Source organism: Botryllus schlosseri, chromosome 15, assembly GCF_051294905.1.
Source record: "Botryllus schlosseri isolate E-star chromosome 15, Bs_hap1, whole genome shotgun sequence".
Taxonomy (NCBI): domain Eukaryota; kingdom Metazoa; phylum Chordata; class Ascidiacea; order Stolidobranchia; family Styelidae; genus Botryllus; species Botryllus schlosseri.
In genome coordinates this window covers 2,065,509-2,091,688 of record NC_137250.1, presented here as the reverse complement: position 1 = coordinate 2,091,688, position 26,180 = coordinate 2,065,509, and the positions used below count along the sequence as shown (strand labels likewise).

The window sequence follows — 26,180 nt, the reverse complement described above, 5'->3', positions numbered from 1 at the left end:
CGGATTCGTTGTTACGCCGACCATTTTGAGGCGATACCGATATCCTACTAACCATAACGAAACCGTCATGGTCAGTAAGACACAGCTCCTTCAAATATTGGCTACAACTATTTAAAATCCTTTTTTGCATTGATCGCGTATAGAAAATGCAACATTAAAGAAATGTAGGCCAGATGTAACTAGAATATGCTGCCTAATGAAAAACATGGCTGCTGGCTAACTGTTTTATGAAAATATTGAAGATAAGATAAGAAGATATATTGAAATCGCAGATGTTCCGAAATAACTCCAGAATATTCCAAGCTACCCACAGTTTTATAGGTCGGAATCATCTTCAACCCACACTGACTGTGGGCGTTTAATCGTCACTGGTTAAAAATGTCACTGCTATGGTGTAGGTCAGTGGTTCCCAACCTGTGGTACGCGAAGGTCTTCCAGGTGGTACGCCAGTAGATTCTGTTTTTTTTTCGACCGAAGGGAGTTATTCGTTCAGATGGCGCTGATTTTGAATTTTTTGAAGGTTTTTGACTAGTGGTGTAAAACAATTCCATGCATCCCAACAGCCCTGACTGATGATGCCTAGTTTTATAGAATTTGGAATTACTATGGCGATTTTTTTGACATGTCAAATAAGTCAACATTTTGTCAAAATTGAAGCGTTAAGTCAAAAAATTGTCAAAATTGTTTGCAAAGTCAAAAAGTTTTTGATCTGTCCATTTCGTTTGTATCGTAGATTTTGCACTTTCGGTGAACTTATCATTTGGTATTTTACAGCCTGTAGCCTACTTTATGGGCCTACCGTTGTAGACGGCCCATTGCTTGCTCATCATGAATCACGAACGGTCAAACCAAACAAATAGGTTGACAATTGACATGTTATGGTCAACGTACCGCAATATCCTAACTGAAGCAAGACTGCTTGGGCATTACATGGTTCTTATATGAAGAAGCGCATGATTAAAAAAATAAAAAGGTTTTCATTTAAAAATTTGTCAGTTTCAAGTCAAAAACGCTTTGTTAGGTCAAACTACTTCGTAATGACAGACAGTCGCACCCAGAAATGAATATAAGTAGTACAATTTTACCATTATGTACGAAAACACCTAATTTTCACTCCTGAGGTCAGAATTAAGTTTTTTAAGGTCAAAATTTTGATTTCAGGTCAAAATCCTCCGGTGTTTAGGTAAAAAAAATCGCCCTGGTTATTATAGTTAATACACCCCACATAGATCAAACACGTGATTATGACGTCATACATGGTGGGAACATTTTTGACCGCCCACGGCGCGCGTAACTTATGTAGGTGGTACGCGAGCACTGCATAAAAGCTCGAAGTGGTACGCGGATGGAAAAAAGTTGGGAACCACTGGTGTAGGAAGACTGAGAAGTCCAGATGACTTTGCCGTATTGTTAATAAGTCAGTGGATGATGTAGCCTACCTCATTACAGAATACAGCAATGTTGTCTCGTCATCTAAATTCAGCGACGGGCATCGACTGCACGGAAGTAATAATTACACTGGTCAACACAATTTTGGTTAACTTTGATCAGACATTTGAATGTTCCTAAATTTTGGGGGCTGAATTCGAAAATGACTTCCGTTTTTCTCTATCACGTCAAGTAGTTGGGTTAGGCACCCTCCACATTTCTCATAACCCACATAATTGCACTATACTTTTAATATTTTGTGTCTATTGTATGAAACGTTTCGAAAACCACAATCAGTCGAAAGTAAATCAATAGACTTCAAATAAACATTTGCTTCTACAGGACAAATAAAGTGCGAGTTTCAGGGTCCAAATTTACGCTTATAACGCGTGATTCTGTAGGTTGTCTAGTTGGATACTCGGGCAATAGTCAGCTAACATATGTACTCTCCAATATACTCTGGTATCTCACCCCCATCATCTTCAGATGTTGGGGGACATTTTCTCCTTGTCCATCTCTGACAATGTCAAGGTTTTCAGGGATATTATTTATATAATTAAGCTTTTTTGAATGTCTGCTTTCCGACATAAACATATGGCAGTGACACATATGCATCAGGGTCAAATGCGCATCATTATTGTCTGACTACTATGAAAACACAATATATCAAAGCTGACACATATGATCGAATGATGCTCGTGATATTACAACAATTTAATGTTTTTGTATTATTCACGAAGACTAAATGAGTGTGCAATTGTTACTGCACCTGAGACGTTGCCATTTTGGAGAATGCCTTTTCGAGCTACCTATAGGCATTTGGCATTGACTTGAGTTGTAAATCGGGATACCTAACTCCTCCAGTAATCTATGGTAGCAGTATCATGTCAATGTCAGTATCACGGCAACACACAAAGCTACCGGAAAGTATAGGACTACGAAGAAAAGGCTGTTTCTCCTGATCGAAAGTTAGATACCTTCTCTACCTTGCCAAGTAATCACTTCTCACTTCGTAAGGATGTTAAAAGTTCCGAAGATGTCCATTCCAAGTCCCAAAGCTTATGTCAGGTCAATAACTTGTGTTGATGGACCACTCTACGTTCTGAATCATCTTCGATTTCAAGATATTCATCATGCGCCTGCTATCCAACGTTCCCTCTAATTTTTCAGGAGTTCGTGCGAACTCACCAACTCACTGCGCGGTCTCCTTAACAATAGTGCGTAACGACTAAAAAAGTTCATCACTTCCGATTTTTTATGCGCAGCGTAGATGTTATGTGCGCAAAGACCGTGTCAGCACTGCTCAATGGCGGACGAGCGCACGCATAGTTCCGAGTGGCACGAGCAGTAATTTCTGAAATGAGTTTGTATTTACTCACTGCAGTGATTCATGGTGATATTGCATTCGGAAAATAAAAATCGTAAACATTCGGAAATTAACATTAGATGTATAGATTAGTTTTATCTAGGTTTTCAAAAGTTGAATGTTTTACCGCGCAAATTAGTGTCACGACATTTCTTGATTCTAATTTGGGTATTATAATCGATTTGTTTTTATTTTATTTAAAATTTCATTCTGATAATTTCCAGTGAAGGCACGTAACAGACTACAGCCACCTCACAGACTCATGGGATGCATCAGCACATATCGTGTGTGTGTGTGTGTGTGTGTGTGTGTGTGTGTGTGTGTGTGTGTGTGTGTGTCTGTATCATGAGTCCGTATCTATCCTTGCATCATAAAAGCGCGTTATTAATTAGAGGTCAATAAGAGATGCATGTAACAATTCTCTTGGATTGCATTATGAGCCAATGTTGAGCCGCACGGAATTGTTGATAACCGCGGGGAACAGATGGAAATAAATAACATTGTAAGAATGGAATTTAGATATTTACAACTTAGTAACATTTCCGTTTTTGATTGTCGTCAATGTCAATGTTGAAGTGATGTTTGCACTATGACAAAAAGGTACAATACAAAGTACATTAGTCCAAAATCAATTCTTTCTTGACTTATAGGGCCTGACAAAATTCAGTAAGTAAGTGACGTTTTTGATGGTTCAGCATGACTGTGGCAGGCAAAATCGAGAACCTGACTGATTCGATTCTGAATCGAGTATTTGATTTCGAGTTGAGAGAGTATTCAAGTATAGGGCCTATAACTCTTGATGACGCCTTGACAGAATGGACGGTTTGGAAGGTTTCGATAGGCCACAGATACCCCTTACGCGAGCACAAGAAAAATATTGCCAGCTCCCCACCTCATCAAAATAATTTGGTATTTTTTCGACCCAACCCATTTCACTGCACTTATTGACACTGTTGACTTCGTAGTATAATGGTTTCCACACACGTGCGTAGATATCCCATATACAGCACCCAATTTCATATTACGTCCCGTACACTCTGATTTGCCCCTTCGCACCCCAAGGGGGGCATGTACTCCTGGTTAGGAGTCACTGACTATACACATATGGGGTTGACGCTGCCACTCATAGAGTATTATAGTCAACAATCGTCGTTCACATCATAATAGCCGAGACTAGCATAATTACAGCAACAGATTAAGTTAAAGTTAGCAGGTCTCCATGTAGTGAGAAATAGACAGCTCAGCATCGCCTAAGCATAAGTATAACAGAAAGACATGTTCATTTTGGGTTTATCGCTATTTGCATCTTCGTATGGCTTGCCATTGGCTATAGGCTATGTGAAAATGACTTGACTTTAGGCATGTGCAGATAATGGAGAGGTGAGGAATAACGACGGCGCCACAACGCCAAACGTTGGTTTAATTTTGTTGGTCTCTTCAAGTTCTTCCTCGTGGATCTCTTCTGATGAAGCTATGATTGGCAGTCTCACAATAGTTCTCCAGTCACATGCCCCACTGCATCTTTAGAATCTCTGAACGAGCGTCGTGGTCGTGGTGAAGATGCTATTGTAGCATGCACTTGAGAGCCACCGTTCGCAAAATAGAGCGATTATGTATTAAGATATTTTCGATAGTATATGCATGCAATAAAATACACGAACCATCTGGTCATTGATGCAATTAAGGGTATACAAAAGAACACTGAAAATTCATTATTGATTTTGTATTTAGCACGTTCACGTCTACCATATTTTTTTAATTGATTCAAGTTCCTAGATCTGAAATTGTTAAAAATGAACATGCTCTGATATAAAGCTAGTATATATTCGGCGATATATACAGAGGTGATCAGTAACGAAGTACTTCTACTTTTTCGAAGTACTCAAGTAGTTTTCCTCTACTCCCACTACTTATTCAATAAAGTCTAATTCTGCTTCTACTCCGTCCGATTTGGTGAGTTACTTTACGCTATTTACTGTTCCTAAAGTAGAAGTACTATAGGGGAGATGTGGTACCGATGAGGCATTGGGACCGAAAATACTTGAAAATGATCTGTGATAATCCCATGATTACAGTACGCGACTTTGTCTACAATGGCATGCTGGCATAATGTTTCCTCACATGCAAAGAATTTCGACCTGCGTGAGTTATGGGGTCTGTGACAGACGATTTACGTTTTATGGGGTGTAAAGTAAATTTGGATCGACATTTACATTTTACTCTATCACCTTCCAGACTAACAAAACCGTGATAATTTTTGATGTGAAGTATAGAGCTTGTATCAAGGTATATAATGGCCGATATTTTTTGAATCAATATCATCCTTGAGTGTACTATTTTTAATTCAATTACAATATTTATAGGTCGAGGGACCTATGGTACCATAGCCAAATCAAGCAAAATAGTTGGACCAACTAATCACTTAACAACAGAAACACGTCTACATATATAGATGGTGTAAATCAGAGTTACCTGTGATGTTTTATCGCTATTACGGGGTATTTGAAAATCAAAATGATGATTTTGGGGTACTATGTATGAGGCAATAATTTGGCAAGTTTCGGCGGAAATATTTTTTGAAAAGGAGGATATCCATGTAAATGTCCGCGATAGGTAGAGCTTTTATCAAAGTGTTTAGACAGCAAAAAATCTGCTATTTTCGGCTGAAGATTTGAGGGTCAGAGATCATTTTGCAATTTTTGATCCATCGGTACCACATCTCTTCTTCCTTAATGACGGATAGAGAGAGACTAAGACGGGGGAAATGATAGTATGTTTTTGTGGAGATTCCAAGATTTTCGACATATTTCGCGCGAAATATAACTATATTTCAGGGGTGGGCAATTATTTTTCCCCGCGGGCCAAATGAGAAGCAGAAATATGTTGGCGGGCCGAGTAAGAAATTTTAGAATATCCAGCGTTTTGATTTTATTTCTAAATTGGAAGCAGATAATTGCACGAATTGGTGCTCAGTGGATGTGCTGATGACAAAGTGACGGTTAATTACCCAAAAATATTTTGAAACATTGTTAAACATGATACATTTTGAACTCTCTTTGAACCCCTATCCGCGTTTTTCTATCAATAAATTAAAATGTGTTTGGAATGGCCGAAATAACCCGTCGTCATCCCCCCAAACGTTGGTCTTGGGCCCCCACCATAGAGTTCTAAACCAAGCTCCTGGTGGCTTCGCCCCCCAGACCAGCCCCCATCGAGATGCACGATGCACGAGATGTATTGTATACACTAATTGGCAACGTTTATGCCCTAATCGCGCAAAGCGCGGAATTTTTCCATGATTCATGATTCAATCGGTCAATGATATAGGTAATTGCAAATATATTGCTATATTTTTTAACCTCTCTCAGCCCACCTAGTGGCCTACTCAGTTTTACCGCTGGAGCTGAGTGACGTACTGTCTTGGAAATATTTGGGAGGGCCTGTTGGTATAATTACTTCGTTACATGTTGTTATTTCGTGACCTCCCGTCTGCTATTTGAAAAGATATTGAAATAGCCAAAGCGTACCAAACTAAAAAGACGCACCCGATTCCCGATTTGTATTTCTTCACTGGCAAATATTGCCTATGGACAATTGGACTTCGTGGTTTTCGGTCAACATATGGGCAGTCCTTTTCGGCCAAGGTTTTCTCGCTGTCGAGCTATTTTTCCCTTTATTAGTTAATTTGATCGGCAGTTGCAATTGCAGTGCCTTCTCGAAATCCCGTGTTGGCCTAAAGTTCATTTATCTTGGTGCGTCGTGCCGCGGTAATGGCTAACGCCGAAATGCCCAATTCTTAAAAACCATTGATATCTAAATCGCGCTGAAATTTTTTTTAATGAAGTTGCATAAATTTTCAAAAAAATAGCCTATAGTTTATGTTCATTCACGAAAGAATTTTTGGCGCCCGTCGAGCTTGCCACCCAATTGGGGGGTTTGGGGTGCGGGAGTTAAAGTCCTGAGGATAATATATAGCTTATTGTCTTGGTAGCTGGTTTCCGAGAAGTGTGCAGCTTGCCGAAATGGTCTCGTTGTTTAGCCAAGGTTGCAGTTATCAACCATCTTTGAATTTCAACTTTCGGCTTTCTTTTTTTGACATCCATTATGGATGGTAATATATTCATAAAAATCATGGACACTGATTCACTTGTTTCACGAATTATGGATTTTGAAACACATCACGTAACAATTGGAAACGCAGATCGTGTAATGCGTAATGTGACAATGGCAACAAAGAAGGTTTGGTGACTTCTTGTGACTTTAATTCTAACGGCATAATTTGCTACATTGACTTTACTTTGAATCTGGATTAGCACAGTCTTAGAAATATTCGTAGATTTACCCAAAATATACCGGTAAATTTGTCGTGTCAGTGATATTAACGATAAATGCCCGTTAAATTTGTATTCCATATTTACCGGTCTCAGAGTCGTAAAACTGCTGCCAGGACCACACCAGTAATTTGGCATATAATATTTTCAACAGTGCATATGAGGTACGTATAGACTGCGTAATCACGGTATGTTAATAAACAGGATTGATAGTAAACGAATTTCCGGTTCAGTTTATATATCCTATGGTTTTAGTTCACGCAGCAACATTAAAAAGTAGGTTTGATATTTTAAATTTCAAGCAACATTTCGCGGGCCGCACAGAATCGCTCGGCGGGCCGCATTTGGCCCGCGGGCCGCACTTTGCCCAGGCCTGCTATATATGGAGTGACCAATATGTATCCATGAAAGTCTCGATAAATATAATTGATGTAGCGGTTGCGTGGTTGATCTTTCTGATTTCAGCAGGGCATGGTATGGCATGGTATGGATCGATATTTTGGTATGGAATATGGAACAATGCAAGTATGGTATGGAATGAAAGATTTTATTCTATGGTATGGAACGGCATTTCCATATTTCCATACTTTGGTGTTTTATACATTTTATCGTGATCTGTGCAAGCTTCATGAAGCGTACGTTGTTCGTTGTTCACGGAATACGATCGCTTTTCTTATGTGTGAACGTGAACTATTGAACGCTGTGTAGGAACAAATACACGCTTGTGCAACGGTTTTAGGAGCACTTGGAATGACATGATTTTGTGATGTAATAATGACAACAGTAATGTTGATCCGATATTCTCTCGAGTCTAGCTAGACACGACGTTCACGAGCATAGTCTATCACAGGGGTGGGCAAACTACGGCCGCATGCGGCCCGCAACACCGTTCTGTGCGGCCCGCGAGAGTCTAAAGACACTTCTTAAAAATATTGATAAAATGCGTACTAAAAATCGAATTATTGCAGAGACTTGATTAAACTTTTCCTTAGTACATGTCACCATGATAATTCTAAGGCAGAGGCTCTTAAACTGGGGTCGCGCCCCCTTGGGGTCGTGAAAGCATCTGAAGGAGGGCGTGAAGCTGAGCTTAACTGAAAATCTTTTCGCGCTTCGCGCGATTTGCATCCGATCCATAGCTATTGGTCTGTATTTAGTCTGAATTTCATATTTAAAAATCTCTCATCAACACTCCACACTCGTAACCATCCATGCCAACAAACTATCCGTTAGGTTTGATAGAATCCTGGTTGCGTTTTGTGATATGACGATAAGGGGGTGCGAAATCTTTCACCATCATAAGGAAGCGGGCGTGACTTAAAACTTTTGAGAACCACTGTTCTGAGGTAAATACTTCCTATATTACTATCTTTATGTTTTACTTTCTGGCGCGACAGCCCGATCTCAAGGCCCACACAGTTTGAAAGGTTTCAAGTATTAAACATCTCAGAAATCCTAAACGAGCTAATTCGGATCACGAGTATGATTTCAGATTGGCCACTCCAATTTTAATTATTTCAGTGATGTGCTTATAAAAACGATTCGTGCGTGTCTTAGATAGATTCGTTCTCTATATGAGTAAAATTAGGGTATTTATATTTCATCTACACATAGTAGTAGCGTGTTTGAAGCTAACATAGTTATGATGCTGTCAGCATTGTGTGTTCTGGAACTGAACCAAAAGTGGAATTATAGTAAATCTATGAACAGAGCGTTGCTCACAGATTTAAATTTCAATCCTGTTCTAAGAATCGGGACAACCAACAGTCCGACATTCATCTCTATATATTCACAAATTGGTTATGGAGGTCGACCAGTCCATGAAATCTCGCCACAGTTTCTGACGCGTGTACGATATCACCACAGCAATGTCTGGCTTGTTTTAAATAATCATATATATTATCCCCACGTCCTCACTATATTACGAAATTCCGATATTGTGTTTTGGTTTATAATCTCAATTTTATATAGTGCGGCCCGCGAATGGATTCAGATGTTGAATGCCGCCCGCGAGCTCATAAGTTTGCTCACCCCTGGTCTATCATGTGACGCAATAATTGGTAATGTTGGCTACTCCAACTACATCATTTCTTGAGTGACGAGAGCTTAGAAGCAATCATCATGAAACGTACTTAATGCTCAATGTGATTGATAATTACATTTCTTCTGAAACATTATCCGCACATTTATACTATTTACATACCGAGATATTGGTCATATTTCAAACGCTCTCGCATTAGGATTATAGATCTGGGAGTGGGGTAGATTTAGTTTGAAATTCTCGCCACACTAACCCCAACAAAATACTGTACTAATAATCACGCAGATCGCTGCAGTATTGATTGCCTGCAGCTGGATTATTTTATGAATGCGCGTATATTATAAATTATTTGCGAGTATTTACTTCAAACTTGCATGCGCCTCATGCCAATGTACCGGAAATGCGATGATATTCTTATGGAGCAGGAGCGTGCAACTTCTCTCGTCGGCAGGCCGGATATAGGAAAATTAAGTACTTGGCGGGCCGGATTGCTGAATGGATAAATTATTCGGAATAATAAGGAAAAAATCGTATTTATTGAATGTATTTTTATCGACAGCAATGCCACTTCAAAGCCATTTCTCGCCGATAATGAAAATACAATGTGGATTTGAGAACAGCATTGTCATACAGGCGCTGCCATGTCTGCTTTTCTCTGATCAACTAACTCACAGTGCAATCCTTAATTAAGATTTCAAAGCGTTTGATAAGCCCCTTTACCCAGAATTTACCAAGATATCAATTCATTAGGGCTGAGTACATCGTAAATGCCGATAATGCAAGTCTTCCCGCTTCGAGAACTTACCCGTAAACTCCACTCTCGCACGCTGCGCGATGCGCAGACCTATGTAATAACATGCGGTCACTAAAATTTGACGTTTAGGCAAGTAGTGGGGAATCTCGGCAGACTGGGGCCGCGTGCCACATTATCATGTAAGACAGGAAACTCCGCGGGCCGGACAAAATCTCGTTGCGGGCCGAATGTTGCCAGTCTCTTTTATGGACGGTCCTGGATAACAATCTGCTGACTGTCTCAATTTGCTCGCGGAAGCTGTAGAGTAGAGGTACATGGTACCTCACCAATGTGAACTAAACCTCACCGAAACAGACTCTGTGAAACTATTATCAGGAGTTAGATTCGCATCATGGCTATAGTTTAGGCAATAATGACATCCGGAATATCAATAATATAGGTGCTAGAAAAGGTACTATACTTATGATATTGAAGTATTTGAAAGTATGGAATATGTATCAAGTATGGTATGGAGAGAGTAAGGCAAGTATCGAGTATGGAAAATTCTTGTTCCATACCATACCATACCATGCCCTGGATTTCAGGCTGTATATAATCACTCATATGACAGTTTTATCAAATTAAATGGAAAGGAATTGCATGATCCCACATATTTTCAGTTACCTTCCTAATCACTCAAAGCGACTATGTAGTACTCGACCCAACTGATCCTCATCACTCATCGTCTTACTAACTACGGGCCTTGTGTTCCTATTGAGGGCGCCATACCGGCACATTTTGTGAAAGGGATCAATGTGGTAATTACCAAGGTAAATATCAAAGTTATATAGCAAATCTATCTTCTATAGCACACGATGCAGTCGAATCCTAATGCTGTGGAATATATATAAATCTATATCCTGCATAGGATGTATAGCAGTTCTCTGCACAGCCTGCATGTCAATATTCAGCTTGCGACGAACAATGAGAGCGTATTTAATACTGCTTTTAACTTGCTTACGTGAGTAATGCTCATAGACAGCAAATTGTACTTCTACTTGAAGTAGTTTTGGGCTGTTTCAAGAAACATTACTTTTAATCTCACTTGAGTATAAATCTATGTCACTACTTCTACTTCTACTTAAGTAGTCACGTCGATTACTTTGACCACCTCTGGATATGTATTAAATATTGCCCCGTGCATAGGCTTTATTATAGACTATTATTGTTCGAGGAGCGTGTTTTCGCTGGCTTATGGGTTTTACAAACAACCTTAGCTGAGTACAAGCTTAAAGCACTTTCGCGTTTGTTTTTCACAATACGTATGCTTACTGAATGCGAACTGTCTTTCCGGAGTGAAATCGCCTTGCTTCTTCCATCGACGCCATCATCGGCTGCCCGGTCGTGTCGCGAAAGGTCAGGGCTAGGAGTCCACCAACCAGGGCAAAAGATCCAAATACAGCATTTGGAAACCAACGAATGTAATCTTGTATGTCAATGATGAAAGGAGATAGCACGCTACCCGCACGAGCGCACGTGGAACCAAAGCCAACCGCATTGCTCCTGCAGCACGAGTGAATAAGACAATTCGTAGTCTCGCGTGAAATTTGATGAATTACTTCGAAAGCTTTGTGATCAAAACTGAGAACTCACCTTACTACGGTGGGATATAATTCCGCTGTGAAGTTGTAAATAATTGCATATGATCCTGAAACCAGAGCCTTTCCAACGAAAGCAAAGACAACCCCAAGCGTGATTAGACCTTTGATAAAAACGACATTAGCTAGATATTTTATAATAAATCCGTAACAGTGGTCTCACAAAAGTGTTCATGGGTATGCTATGCTCAAGGGTGACTGCCCCGGCATACTTCATTTAATTTGCACCCTTCTGGGCGAATTGGAGTTATTTGAGATCCAGTGACAACTGATAACAATACATTTTTATCGTGATTGGAGAAGAACAGGCGACTGGGACATCTGCGCTCCCTAAGACCCACGGTGATCCGACTCAACTGATGCCAGATACATTTTTATGATTAGCGATCGACAAACGAAATCGAATCACTTTTTGTGACGTATATGACACGAATCATGCCAGATGTCGAATCGAATCATTAAAAATGACCACATTTTCCGCAAGTGGTTTGCATTAAAGCTTCGAATAGCGGCTATAACTAGCAACTCAACAGCAGAAAGCGACCCAGCGTCCAAATATCCTTTTAAACTGAAAGCAATATTACATTGCATATTAAAGTTCAATGGTGTTATCTCTCAATCTTCCTCATTTATGAATCATACTCATCTATGTCATTGCCGTAGCGGATAGGTCATCGACTCCAAATATAAATGCCCAAAGCGAAGGGGCGATGTCACTAATGCTCTGACAGTTTATATCGACTAGCTGATAGAAATTGTCCTCACAGAGATAGTGCGAGAATCTCAGACAATTAGAGACATTATCAAGTATACCTGTGTATTTTTAATACAGCATCGACGTTTATCAACCTCGTGGAATCGAAGGGTTTCGTGTCTTACTAGTCACGTGAATGTATATGGTTCAGCAAAGGCTAACTCAACGCCTTCAAATAGAGGATATTCATACTGCTAGAAGGATTATGACTATCATGTGACTATATATCGTTTAGAATCCATAACTAATTAATTTTATCGTTATGCAATAGGTTGTTGTTTTTCACTGTGCTAATTGGTTTGAATTCGTTTCGATTCAATATTCCCCCCTGTAAATTTCGACCAATAAAATAATATTGAATACTATTGACAGGATCGATATTTTGACCACCATCATACCAACTGTGGGAAACGCACTGAACACGCCAGTTCCCGTAGACGACTGAAGTGGAGGGTGTTATACATACCAGCCAATTGCTGGAGGTTTATCTAGGCTCCTAATCGCCATCTCATCCGCGGAAGCGGTGTCTTACAAAAAGCCTAGAAGTGGGCCGTGCTACAAGTCGGCAGATATGGAATCAAAAATTAAGGAATATCGGCCTGGTGTAAATGACCATAGTAGTCGACAAACACCACGAATACCACAAACAACAACATACTAGCTCTTTCGGAAGGGTATACGGCGAGACTTCTCTTCTGGACAACTTTGTTCTATATGCTCACCTCTATTCTTTTCCGCGAATTCATTGACAATTGTACTTGCGATCAACGCCAGACCAGCTCCAGATAAAGTGATCGCCAGCAGTAAACGCCGACCAACACGATCCATGACAAGGGTGCATACCACGTAAGAGAGTATTTCCACTATTCCAGCTGAATGGGTAAGATGCAGCATAAGACAGGTGGTCAAGATCAGGGTTGGAAAACCCCTACTGGTGCTGGGGCATGTGTCAATTGATGTACACGCAATTATTTCTCATAAAATGTCAATTCATTTGACGAGTAAGTTTCATGTGTTTACTTTCTAAAGAACAACCAATTTTGAAGTAATAAAACAATAATATTCAGAATGAAAAGTCTTACGAATCCAGAGACTGAATACCACACTGCCTATACCGCCCTTATCATACCATCGCTATGTCGATGACACGTTCGTGATATTCGATAATGAATATGACTGTGATAGTTTCCTGGAAAATTTAAACAAACTATACATCCAGCATTGCAATTCACGTCGGAAAAAGAAATTAACAATCGCCTGGCATTCCTTGACGTTCTTGTGGAGAAACGGGATGGCAAATTCCTTACCTCCGTTTATAGGAAGCCCACATTTTCGGGTCATTACCTTCGATGGAGCTCTTTCAGCCCAAAAAGTCGTAAAATCAATTTAATCGGCACCTTGGTTCACCGGGCGTTGATGATTTGTTCCGAGGTCAAATTGAATATTGAACTTGACTACATCCGTAAATTTTTCATTGACAACGGATACCCAGAGTATGTTATTAAGCGGACAATAAGTAAAAAGTTAAGTCATTGGAATGATACCAAACCAGAAGAAACCCCCGAAGTAATTTCTCGTGAAAATAGGGATGTGTACATTCATCTTCCTTGGATTGGCCCGGTTTCTTATCGATTTGAGAAACAGATAACTTCAGCAGTCTACCGCTGTTATCCAGCGGTGAAAACCAATGTTGTTTTTACCACGATACCAATGTTTCCTGCAACCCGAAAGGACGTTCTCCCCGCTATAAAAGAAAGCAACGTAATTTATGAATTTAAGTGCCACTGTGATTGTCGGTACGTAGGGAGAACTTCCAAACGGTTGCAGGACCGTATCAAAGAACATATTCCACCGTCTGTCAAATCTTATATCTCAAATTCGCAGCTTAACAATCAGCTTGTTCTTGAACATAACCAGGCCATGGGTCAAAAATCTTCTATAGGCAAACATTTACTAGAAAATCATACGTGTGCTGCTAACTATCACGAGGACATGTTCTCTCTATTGGCTGAGGGTCGCAATTTATTTCATTGTCTGTGAGTCCACCATCATCACTATGAGCAAACCTAGTCTACGCCAACAGAAAGAATTTGTGTATCATTTGAAAATCGCGCATTAACTTGTTTTGCTTCGCTATCTCCATGCCAACGCTGCAGTTCTCTCGTTTTCCCAACTTTGTATATTTTCCGTGTGACGTCATAATTAGCGATATATATTGTTGCTGAACATAGTTATTCGAATTCTCGCATTATTGCTGACGATATTCCCCTGACGAGGGTCAGCCGAAAAGCTTCGGGAATAAAATGAATATTTTATTCAAATGTGTCATGACTGTCTTGTTAGCAAGACGAATAGGCAAAAGCGCCCCAACCGCGAAATAAGGCTACTTATACATATATTCTCTACAATAGAAGGCACTTGATTGTAGATTAATTGCATCTATTACCACCAGATCGACGCCAGGAATACTTAACAGTACTTCGCAGGATATATTTACCCATATTTAAGGAACGAGTGTGATTTTTACAATGCAAGATACTTCGATACGATTCGGTGATTTTATCTTCTTTTTGTCATTTGGCCGTAGCCATAAATTGCTCAAGAAGTTTTCATAATTTAGAACAGTGGTTCTCCAACTTTTTTGTACACGCCCCCCTTTATGATAGTGAAAAATTCCGCGCTCCCTTATCGTCATATCACAAAATGAAACCAGAATGCTAACTATCTCAACGGATAGTTTGATGGCATGGAATGTTGTGACGATTTCTGAGAGAATATGAAATAGAAAGTTCAGACTATACACAAAACAATAACTATGAATCGGGGGTAAATCGCGCGTAGCACGATAAAAAATGTCAGTTGGTCCCAGCTTCGCGCTTCCCTCAGATGATTTCACGCCTCCTAATTTGAGAACCACTCATTTAGAAGTAAGCCAAAATCCAGCAAGTAGGCCTATGTTCTGGGCCATGGTTGGAATATATACAATTTTGCCTCGCTAATTGGTAATATTTTCCCATCAAACTACATACTAAAAGTTGGCGACGCCGGCTACAGATTATACTTTTGCAACTCACCGTAAACGTTGTTCAAAAATATGTTTCCTGCAAACGATCCGGCGTTGAGAGAAATTCCATAATAAACCATACTGTTTACAAACCTGTAATGCGAAATTTATTACTGAAAACGTGGATCTATTCGCCCTATGCCGCTTTTTTTTGAATATGGAATTGTCTAGAGATGTCCCAATGAAGAAGCCGTCATCCAACGTTAACGTAAATACAGTGAATGAAAACAGTATCTTGTAATGACGAAAAGTTTCATCAACTCTATTTAATGCCGTACTTCATTTTGCTAATGTGGTAGAAACTGACTAGAAGTAATACTAACTTGCCATCTGGGAGCGCATTAATTGGTCGAAGAATTGATGTAGGACTGCCATATTTTCAGCAGTCGGCAAGTGAAAGAAGGTTGAATTATTACTAGCGATTTTAACAATTTCTCGGTAGTTGCAGGCAAACCGAGAACAACCGAACAACCGAGAAAAGCAAAAGTGACAAAAACCGATCAAAGAAAAAATGACAAAAACACACAAAACAACAAACGTAATTTATTTTTCATATTCGGTTAATAAATACTTTGCTGTTTTTTTTTTTAATTTTTGCCAATGAGCAATAAATATTCATTTTAACGAGTTCGTGAAATTGTTTATATGGAATATGATTGAAATTGTATAGCTCTACAACCGCCAAGATGCTCGAAACTGATTCAATTGATAGGTCTGTTAAGTCTTAGTTTGCCTCAGAGAAATTGCGTCGGATCCTCATATTTAAAGGTCCAGATGGGACATGAGAACGTCGAACGAAGTTTGTAAAGAAGGTTGGACTTGTGGGCAGGGCTTTGGAGCAGCCGTAAATTTAAACTGCTCCAGCTCCGGCTCCGGAGCTTTCTTCTATATTACATTAGCTCCGGCTCCAGCTCCGGAGCCGCATTTTTACCACTGCTCCGGCTCCAGCTCCGGCTCCGGCTCTGAAATTATCGAATGGGCCTGTCTATATCAGGGGTTGCCAACCCGCGGGCCAAATGTGGCCCGGGAGAGGGTTTTGCGTGGCCCGCGAGGTAATTTCCTATTATATTATCGAAAATGAATTGTTCAGATTGTGAACTTGCAATGCCAACCAAAAATTACAAGTCTGGCTGCGACACTTGGGATGTTGATGACTAAAATATTAGTTCCGACGCATTGGCAGATCCAGGGTCCAGTCACATTTTCAGTAAATCGTCGTACATTACAATAAACTAAAATAGTAGTGAAATTTTTCTTCACGCTTCGAGTGTTTAATTGTCACACGATTCCTTACTTGGTAGCCTACCCCCTACTGGAAATGAAAAAACGCCTAATTTACCCGATTGAGTCTAACTGTATTCGCAATTACGGGATAAATTCTTTTCGCGTTTGCGCTCGCATAAAGATCGTCGAAGTTGAATTGTAGGCACAAAATGATCGTCGCATATTATCAGAGACCTTCGATATCGATGTGGCCAGATGCCGAATAGTCGTGTCCTTGCAAACTGAGCCATTTCGGGCGGTATACAGTAGACCCGCAATATATTCAATAATAATATCATTGACCTAGTTTATTTATAAACTTTGAAAATTTTACCCGCTTGGCGCGGCTGGTGGACCGCGCACTCGTTCGTCAATTGCATGTGCCCCTTTAGCCGAAAAGGTTGGCCATTCCTGGTCTATATAGATTACTATTCTACCCATAGGTTAGTTATCAGTAATCTAGAGTCTGTCAGCCGTCAGTAACATCCGATGTAGCAACGAAGACACAGGTGCGGGCGTGCCGGCTTGTGACGTAATAATGAATACTTGGCAATTGTCGATAACATCATAGTTGCACTAGAACGCACTTCACTCTATGCCATTGCTGTGTACAGCATTGAAATTCAGGCCTGCTGTTCAATTATGATAAATCGGTAGATGTGGTTGTTGCATATATAATAGCATCTTATGAAATACGTCGCAGCCGGAGCTACTCCTCAAATAACGGGCTCCAGCTCCGGCTCCGGCTGAATTTTATGTAGAGCTCCGGCTCCGGCTCCAGCTCCGGTGAATATACACGGCTCCGGGGCTCCGGGCTCCGGCTCCGGCTCCAAAGCCCTGCTTGTGGGACAATTTATTGAGAAGCCATTTTAAATCAGCAATTACGCATGGTTTTTTGCTGTGGCAATAGTTTGGAAATGAATACAACGTCTCAGCTGAAGGTTTTGTTGAAATTATATGAAACAAATTAGAAATGCAAAAAAGTGAAAAATTGGGAATTCTTGATCTTCCTCGTGAATATAGAACAAACCCTCCTAAAAGAGAAAATATGGTAGGCCTAATTAATAAAGCTCATCGAATTCGCGTAATATATATTACGGTAGCCACCCCAATAATATTTAAACGTGTCAAGTTTCACAATCAACACCTCGATGTTGTGATATCTAAATTGTCCTATTGTTTGTTTGTATAATTCATGGTGTTTGTCGACTACGATGGTCATTTACACCAGGCCGATTGTCTTTATTTTGATTCCATATCCGCGGACTTGCAGTACGACCCAATTCCAGGCTCGTTAAGACACCGTTTCTGCAGATCATAAGGCGAGGAGGAGCCTAAATCTCCAGCACTTGGGTAAGAATTCTGGAGTCGACCTCGATCGGACTGGAAGCCGCAGCCCATTGGTGTTGCAGCGGTGGATCATACCACTACGCTATCTCGTCAAACAGTCGTCCTATTGTGCAGTAGGTAACTCATACGTACCAACTAAATGCGACTTTCAGCGTTAATATTCGAATAACTCCGCCGCGAAACAAGTCGATGGTGGAGTAGCGATTTGATATATAAGAGGGTTTCTGGAAAGATAAGAGTATTATAAATATAATAGTAGGCCTAGTAATATGTCGGAATAAGACTTTTACCTCGATCGATACACACTGCGCTTCTTTCCAAAATTCTTCATCTAGCTTGACTTTATTAAATCTGGCCATTAACTCAGTTACCTGCAATTATTTCATTTTTAAAACATGTTTGGGATACTTACCGTTCATTTGCCGCACGACTAGGGCTGCGAACAAGATTTTGACTAGTCCAATTTGAATCGAGTATTAATTCTAATGATTCGACTTTAGTAGCGAGAGATGATTTTTTCGGGTACTGAAATTATACTCTTCTTAGTTTGTCAACGACTGTTATAGTTTCGATACTATTTTCAACTGTGGAAATCTGTAGTTTCGACTGGTCGTATCGCAGCATAGAAACACGTTGTACAAAGCTACTCACATTAACGGAATTGATATATCTGTTCAGTAGTTATCAACCCACATCATCGTCACAAAGTGCAAAGAGATAGGCATGATCGAAAAGATACCAAATTATCTTTAATGTGATGAAGAACTGGAGTTGTATTCTACAGTAGTAGCATAAAAGGTAACATATTAAACTTCCCACATCATTCATATTGTTACGACGTTATGAGTGATACTCGAATATTCGACTCGACCGGAAGCCTAATACTCGATTCAGAATCGAATCACTCATGCACTCGATTTTGACCAGCCCTACTCGCGACAATACTTTCCGAAAGGATGCAAGTTATGAATTGTTCGTATAGCTTTTCATGATAATGATTTGTATTAATTGGTGTTTTGTAATCACTTTTCCTGTTAAACATCATTACTTCCATATTCGTACCATGTTAAAATTGAACCGCTTACACCAGGGGTGTCAAACATACGGCCCACCAATCGATTTCATCCGGCCCCCGAAGCAATTCTAAGGAAATGAAATTACACTTGTATTATCCAGCGCATTTATATAAATAGCAGTGATTTTTAATAAGAAATACTTCCACATAACTAGTCCAGCATGACGGCAATGTCACAATATAACAACCCGGTGGCAATGGGGGGTTTTCATTCTATAGTCACCATTGGGAACAAGTCGGTGACAATGACACCAAATTTTCGAGAAGGCAAGAAAGTTCGCACGAACCAAGTTTATAGTTTTCTGGAAAAATGCTGGACCAAAATATGGTTATTCAAAAAATCTTAAACGTCAATGCGCAGCCGTTGTATGAACGAAGAAAATAGTTACGCAAAGAACGTAAGGCTAATATCTGTTATTGCACTGATGTACAGTATAGGTTATAACTGCTGGCTCATATATATCGTCACCGGCCTCTGGATAAATCCGAATGGTGATTTCGTAGTAATGAACCCAATTACGGTGTCCGTATCTGAAGTTAAATATATATTTTCTTCCTTACAACGTATGAGCAGGGCCAGCATCGCATCACGATTATAACAAAGGTGGCTATATATTCAGTCGACCAGGGGCCAATCATCGAATGAATGCGTCGCCCTATGATCCGTAATATAATGTATAGCCTATTGCATGTATAAGCTTCATAATAAGTGGTTACCGTGAAAATCAAAGTTATGGATTTTCACATCATTTCGACTGGACCGCCCCACAGACGATCAAAGAGTTCGAATCCGGCCCGCGCATCAAATTGACTTTGACACCCCTGGCTTACATATTTACGAGCGAAATGTGCAGCAAAATTCATTCAGCACGTGTAGGATGTTACCTTCAACGTGATTGCAAGGGTATTACCGCCAAGTAAAATTGTTAGGCCGTTCCTTATGTTTCAATTAAAAATATATTCAGCATTTTGCAGTATGGACAAATATAGGCGGATAGTTCGAGAACAGTGGTTCGTAACCTCTACTAACCTGGGGTAATGCTCATCTGTAAGCCTTCAGATTAAGCCCAGATTATCCCGAGTGACACAAACTAGTTGTACCACATTTCTTACTATGGATCAGGGTTGTCAAACTGAACTCGCGTCGAGGGCCGGATTCAAACTTTCAGATTGGTTTATAATATAGGAAATTATTACCTTTTGCCCTTCTTCGTCTTGGCCGGTTGCAAATAACCATCGCGCCGATTCCGGAACTATAAGTACAACAACCAATAGCGGAAGGGCTAACACCAGCATTCCCCACTTGAAAAAGACAATCTTGTGACAGATGGAAACTTCGAGAGAGTACACGTCTTCATTACTTGCATTTCGTGCCAGTCCCGGAAAATATATGCGATTAGTGACCACGTCATATAACCCATTGCGAAACTGACGTGGTACATCATACCGGAAAACGTCCTCCATTCATGACCGACAATCTCCATTCCTACACGAATACATGGTGTTTTCTTTGATAGCGTGAAACATACTTCCCTCTTTTACCGTGTGTAAATATCGGGATGTTCATTCCAATCACGAGGATTCCTTGAAAGAAACGCGTGGCGATGAAAAACTCCATCGATGGACTCATCGCAACAGCTACCATTACGAGGATCATGCCCACGGTACAGACGATAGATGTTCGTTTACGTCCATATCTGCATGAAGATTAACCACAGTTATGTGGTATTAACAATTGAACATGCGACACAGCATAACTTCGTCCAATAAGAAAGATGTAAAATACCCCAAAACTAGTTTGAAAAAACTTCAGCAGTCAAAATAAACCTACCTCGGCCTATAGAAATGTTCAAGTAAGAGATGACGTAGTCAATGGCCATGAACTATTACGCAGCTAATGCAAGTATAAGACAGGGTTTTAGTAACTCGAGCAGCGATATTTTGCTGACTCGACCTGGACTCAAGTAATTTTCTTATACGGAAAACGACTCGACTCGTATTCGTGTCATCGTGCATGACTCGACCAAATCATCTGACTCGAGACCAGGATGGCCAAGACATTGATATCATGGTAATTTTGAAAAATAGTAAAGTTACCACATTGTTGTTATGTCATCTATCAACTTGAAACAGGATAATAAACTGTTATGAGTGAGAAAAAATGGTACATTGTGAATGCAAGCCATTCGATATCACCCAGGCAGAGTGGTAAAAGAACGATTGAACATGATTTGAACCCTAAACTGAACAGTGAACACTATTACTTCGTTTCCATGCACGGCCGAAGGGCCATATGTCGCATGCGTTGTACATGTCGGCCGTGTTTCCATTACCAGGCGTAAGCCGACCGTGACTTGGCCGAACTAGGCGGGCAAAGCGATCGCGATGACGTTTTTGGCTTAATAATTTCAAAATATTCACAAGATTGCGATAAATGACTTGGTAGGAATGAGCCGAGATGACTTATAGCGGTCATTCAATCAAACAACCCGCTTTGACCTTGAACACGTAGGCCCATATCCAACATGTAAAATGGTCATGATGAACCACTTGCTTAAAACTAACAGAAGATAAAATAAGATGGAAAAAAGATGAAAATTAGGTGGCATATCTTAGTATGTGGGAGATATAGATATGGGATATCGTGGTCCGATAATTTCGTGCGCGGACTAGCAACTTGTTGTCCAGTAGTCTACCGGTACCACTGTTTCGTCGTCGTGATTTAGAGATTGACTTCGAGTGTCGTTGATGATTAGCGTACCAGGGGAATGCGAATAAAGTTCACCTAGTTTGTGGTCAAACGGTAGTTTGTATTGTATCCATGCACCAGAACACAAACCCTCGCAGCGTATGTGAACAGATAGCGAAGAATATTTCGGTAACATACGGGTAATTCGTAGCAGTACCGGTACTACTAACTTCCGTTGCAATCATAATTAAATTCCTGGTTTTTCATTGCTTCCAAGATCCGTCTGGAGTGCAGCCATGGTTAATTTGATACGAAAAGTGTATTGTAAGTAGCAAATTGCAATTAGCTAATCGAAGACACGGCGCAAGCATGGCCGAACGGTCATGCCGAAGTATTCACTCGATGGCCGACGAGTCGGCCGACTTGGGTGTGCTTGCGCAACAAAATTCCCTCGTTCGTCGGCCGAGTCTCTCGGAAATGGGCCCATCGGCCGTGCATGGAAACGCAGTAAATGACTTGGACTCGGACTTGAGTCACAACAATATGACTTTACGCTATAAATGTCATCATATTGACTTGGCTCCCGAAATACCCACTTCTTACAGTAGGCTACTTGATATACTTGATGTACCCCTAATCCTATAAAACATATCATGATTTTTTTAAATAAATATTTTTGTTGGCCTGTGTTTTATAGCCTACTAAGAATCGATGGCAATTTTATGACCAGCAATACTTTTGATATTACAACGCATATCAGTGTAATTGTGGATTGTCTGTCACGCACTCAGCAGAATCTCACCAATGGGAAAATAATACTGTATAACGTACCTGTCTGAAATATTACCGAATAAAATCGAACCGATCGAATATCCAAGAATGTACATTGAGCTGCCCACGCTTCGTAAGACATTTCGTTCGCAGACCAGGTCAAACTATATAGAAGTGTTTCTATGTCATGTCAGTAATGCGATCAATCGGAGCAACCGCGTAAGCTGAGCGATCAACATTACAAATAGAAAATTCTCTCTTATTAGGTGATTTGATTATTCCCAAGGTGGTGAAAAACTTATACAGTGATTGCTAAATCGACGCTCTTATAACCAGGGCTGTGGGGTCGGAAGATTTTACCACCGACTCCAACCCCGACTCCACACATTTTCAATGGATCGACTCCGACTCCCACTACAACCCTGACTCCAACAGTATTACGAATTTACTTCGAAAATTATATGCCACAGTGACGGTTAAATGACTATTATATAACCATTAAATATATGAAAACATATGATTAACGATGGCATGCAAAATTGATTCATTGTTGCACAGCTCGATTTATGCACTATGCAATTAACATCCCTTTCTAAATATATTTCCTTTTTTCATATTTTATAAGTTTTTATAACATTGACTATCTATTAACATAATATGTATGAATCACATATATGCATCAAACACGACATATATCCTATCCCGTATAATTAAAATGTAGATAAAACAATCAAAGTTTTGCTCTTGTGTATGAGTCAGCAACTAATACAGAGATGCAACTTACTAATTTTCTCATTACACAATAAACTGATTACAAGCACACAGAATATCACTACTAATAAACATTGGTCATAAACGAAATTTAGGAAGTAGTCAAATAGCATGCACTTAGTCAAGTATTCATGGACTTGCAGTCTTTCCTAATCACTTGTTCGACCGAAGCAGCTAAGCTGCACAACATATATTTCTAATTTTGTAAAAGTGGGGAGGAGCGTTAGGCTATATTTACATCAATTTTACAACCAGACGATAATCGATATATATTCTCCGACACAATATCATGGTATAATTCCCAAAATTACATCCATTTGTGACTGCATCGAGAAGATGCATATTGCTTATTCCTTCCTTTATGCAACTGAATTGTAATTTGCAAATCATGCCAAATTTTATTCATATCAGGGATGGCCAACCATTTCGATCAAAGGATCACGTGAGATTTACGAACTATTGCGCGGGCAACATTAATGTTGCTAACCTTTTCTTTAATCGTCCGATAGGAACGAACCGAATCAGGTACCAATAAAACAAGAGTTATATTACTACGCTTTAAATTGATAATAATAATAATAATAATAAGTAGTATTTGGTTGTATTTGGTTGTATTAAGGATTAATTAATAATTAATTAATTACTTTAACGTAACCAAACTTCTGCACTGACGCATCACTGCTGTGGATGCCTGCGAAACGATCTGGATATATCGCACCTGGACGTACCCGCCGTGGGACCAAGCGGATGACCCCAGAGGACTCGTCAACTCCGACCACACAGGAACACCAAAGAGAAGATATTTCTCAACATGGCGCCTGTGCAACACCGAACTGTGACTCACAAAACAGCTCTGCTGCAAAAGAAAAAAAGAAGAGACACAGATGGAGTAAAGAAGAGTATAAAGAAATAATGAGATGTTACTTCTTAGCCAAACTTGAAAACTCGGCAGGAGTAACCGAAGGAACTTTTCAAAAATGGAAAGAGAGAACGAACAACTCTCCAACCATGACTGCCAATACCCTGGCAACAATGAAACGTTGTGTAATGAAAAAATTATCAGAACAAGAACTCGCAGAAATTGAGAGCGAAATTTGTAACAAAAACACAGAAAACTCTGAGGCACTAGAACTTCAATTCGGCCAAGATGACCTGTATCCGCAACAACCACTTGACGACCTGAACACCCCAGAGGTAGAATCACAAAACACCATCGGGCACCCGAATGAACCAACATCACCTAACGTTGATGACATGGACACGGAATTAGAATTGGAGATCAAAAACCAAATTATCGACCGAATGAACTCCACATTGGATATAAATGACAGAGTGAATTTACCTGACCTACAGATTACAAAGAAACTGAAAACTGATATTGCAGTAGCGAACCAAATTTTGACAGAAGCCATACTACCTGCAATAAATGACAAAAAAGGAGAAAGACCACAATGTCCCTTAACGACAATCAACAACCTCATTTACAGCACTGCGGCAGTTATCTCAGAAAGGCACTGCAAAATACCAAGACCTGTCAACAAAAAAAGGGGAAGCCATACGCCAGCTTGGCAACGCAGAATTGAAAACAAAATCGCAAAACTAAGGTGTGATGTTGCGATACTCTCAGAACTAAAAAAAGGAAATGTTTCCCGCAAAGTAAAAAATAAAGTAAAAAAAAATAGAACTGGAGCAGCAAACAAAACTGCAGTCAACAGAAAAAGTGACAATGTTGCAAGAGGAATTAAAAATGAGAATATGCGCCAAAGCACAACGATTGAAACGATATAAAAAACGAGAAACACAATATCGCCAAAACTTGTTATTTGCTCGCAAACCTGGCCAATTTTTCCGAATGATGAAACAAAAGTCAAACCACAAAATTACCAGTAGCAAAATTCCAGCCACTGCAGAACTGGAATCATTTTGGAAGGAAATATGGGAAACCGAAAAATTGCACAACTCAAATGCAACTTGGATACAAGACCTCCACACTGACCACCTACAAACACCAGAACAACAATGGTCAGAAATCACAAAACAAGAAATCAAGGAGGCCCTAAAAAGTTCACTGAACTGGAAAGCAGCTGGTCCTGACCAGATCAAAAACTTTTGGCTAAAAAAACTAACTGCAACACATAATTACCTAGCGGCGACCTACAATGAGCTTTTATCCTCAACCAACTCGCACGAGATCCCAGCCTGGTTCACACAAGGAATCACCTATCTTATTCCAAAAAATGAAAACACCAGGGACCCCAAGAACTACAGGCCGATAACATGCCTGACAACCACGTACAAAACACTGACCAAAATCCTGGCAAAACGAAGCTACAAACACCTAGATAACCTTCTTCCGCCCGAGCAGAAAGGATGCAAGGAAGGTGCCCTTGGCTGTAAGGACCACCTGCTCCTTGACAAAACCATTCTTGAAAACTGCAAGAGGAGACACACTAACCTCAGCATGGCATGGATAGACTACAAAAAAGCTTTCGATTCAGTCCCTCACACATGGATACTGAAAACAATGCGTATGTACAAAATGAATCCGATCATCATCAGATTTATTGAAGATTCAATGAAAAATTGGCATACCAAACTGTTGATCAAACATGACCAAGGCGAAACAGAAACCTGTACAATCCAGATACGGAATGGTATCTTTCAAGGCGACTCATTCTCACCACTTCTATTCTGCCTCAGTGTAGCTCCACTCAGTGAATTGCTGAGAAAAAATGAAACAGGATACGTGGTGAAAAAAGCAGCAAACTCTGAAGGTCAAAAGATTCATCACCTTTTGTTCATGGATGATCTGAAACTGTACGCGAAATCTGATGCAGACCTGAATAACCAAATGTGAATTGTTCATGAGTTTTCGGAAGATATAAA

At 40.0% G+C, this 26,180-nt stretch overlaps 1 protein-coding gene across 3 annotated transcripts in view; it reads right to left on the bottom strand.

Annotated features, from left to right (window-relative positions):
* Positions 1–243: 243 nt before the first annotated feature.
* Positions 244–26,180, bottom strand: part of LOC145457006 (solute carrier family 22 member 16-like) — a 35,355-nt gene continuing 9,418 nt past the window's right edge. Inside the window, exons 3-14 of one of the 3 annotated variants that reach the window (XM_080335160.1) lie at positions 26,086–26,133; positions 22,584–26,016; positions 20,606–20,760; positions 20,425–20,549; positions 20,261–20,365; positions 18,279–18,359; positions 18,121–18,212; positions 15,386–15,468; positions 13,034–13,183; positions 11,553–11,661; positions 11,232–11,462; positions 244–4,326 (exon numbers count right to left, since the gene is read on the bottom strand). In XM_080335160.1, coding sequence (XP_080191286.1) covers positions 4,281–4,326; positions 11,232–11,462; positions 11,553–11,661; positions 13,034–13,183; positions 15,386–15,468; positions 18,121–18,212; positions 18,279–18,359; positions 20,261–20,365; positions 20,425–20,549; positions 20,606–20,760; positions 22,584–22,639 — 1,233 coding nt within the window. In that variant the 5' untranslated portion in view covers positions 22,640–26,016; positions 26,086–26,133 and the 3' untranslated portion in view covers positions 244–4,280. The remainder of the gene's footprint in view (positions 4,327–11,231; positions 11,463–11,552; positions 11,662–13,033; positions 13,184–15,385; positions 15,469–18,120; positions 18,213–18,278; positions 18,360–20,260; positions 20,366–20,424; positions 20,550–20,605; positions 20,761–22,583; positions 26,017–26,085; positions 26,134–26,180) is intronic. The other 2 variants (XM_080335159.1, XM_080335161.1) reach the window with 2 other exon arrangements.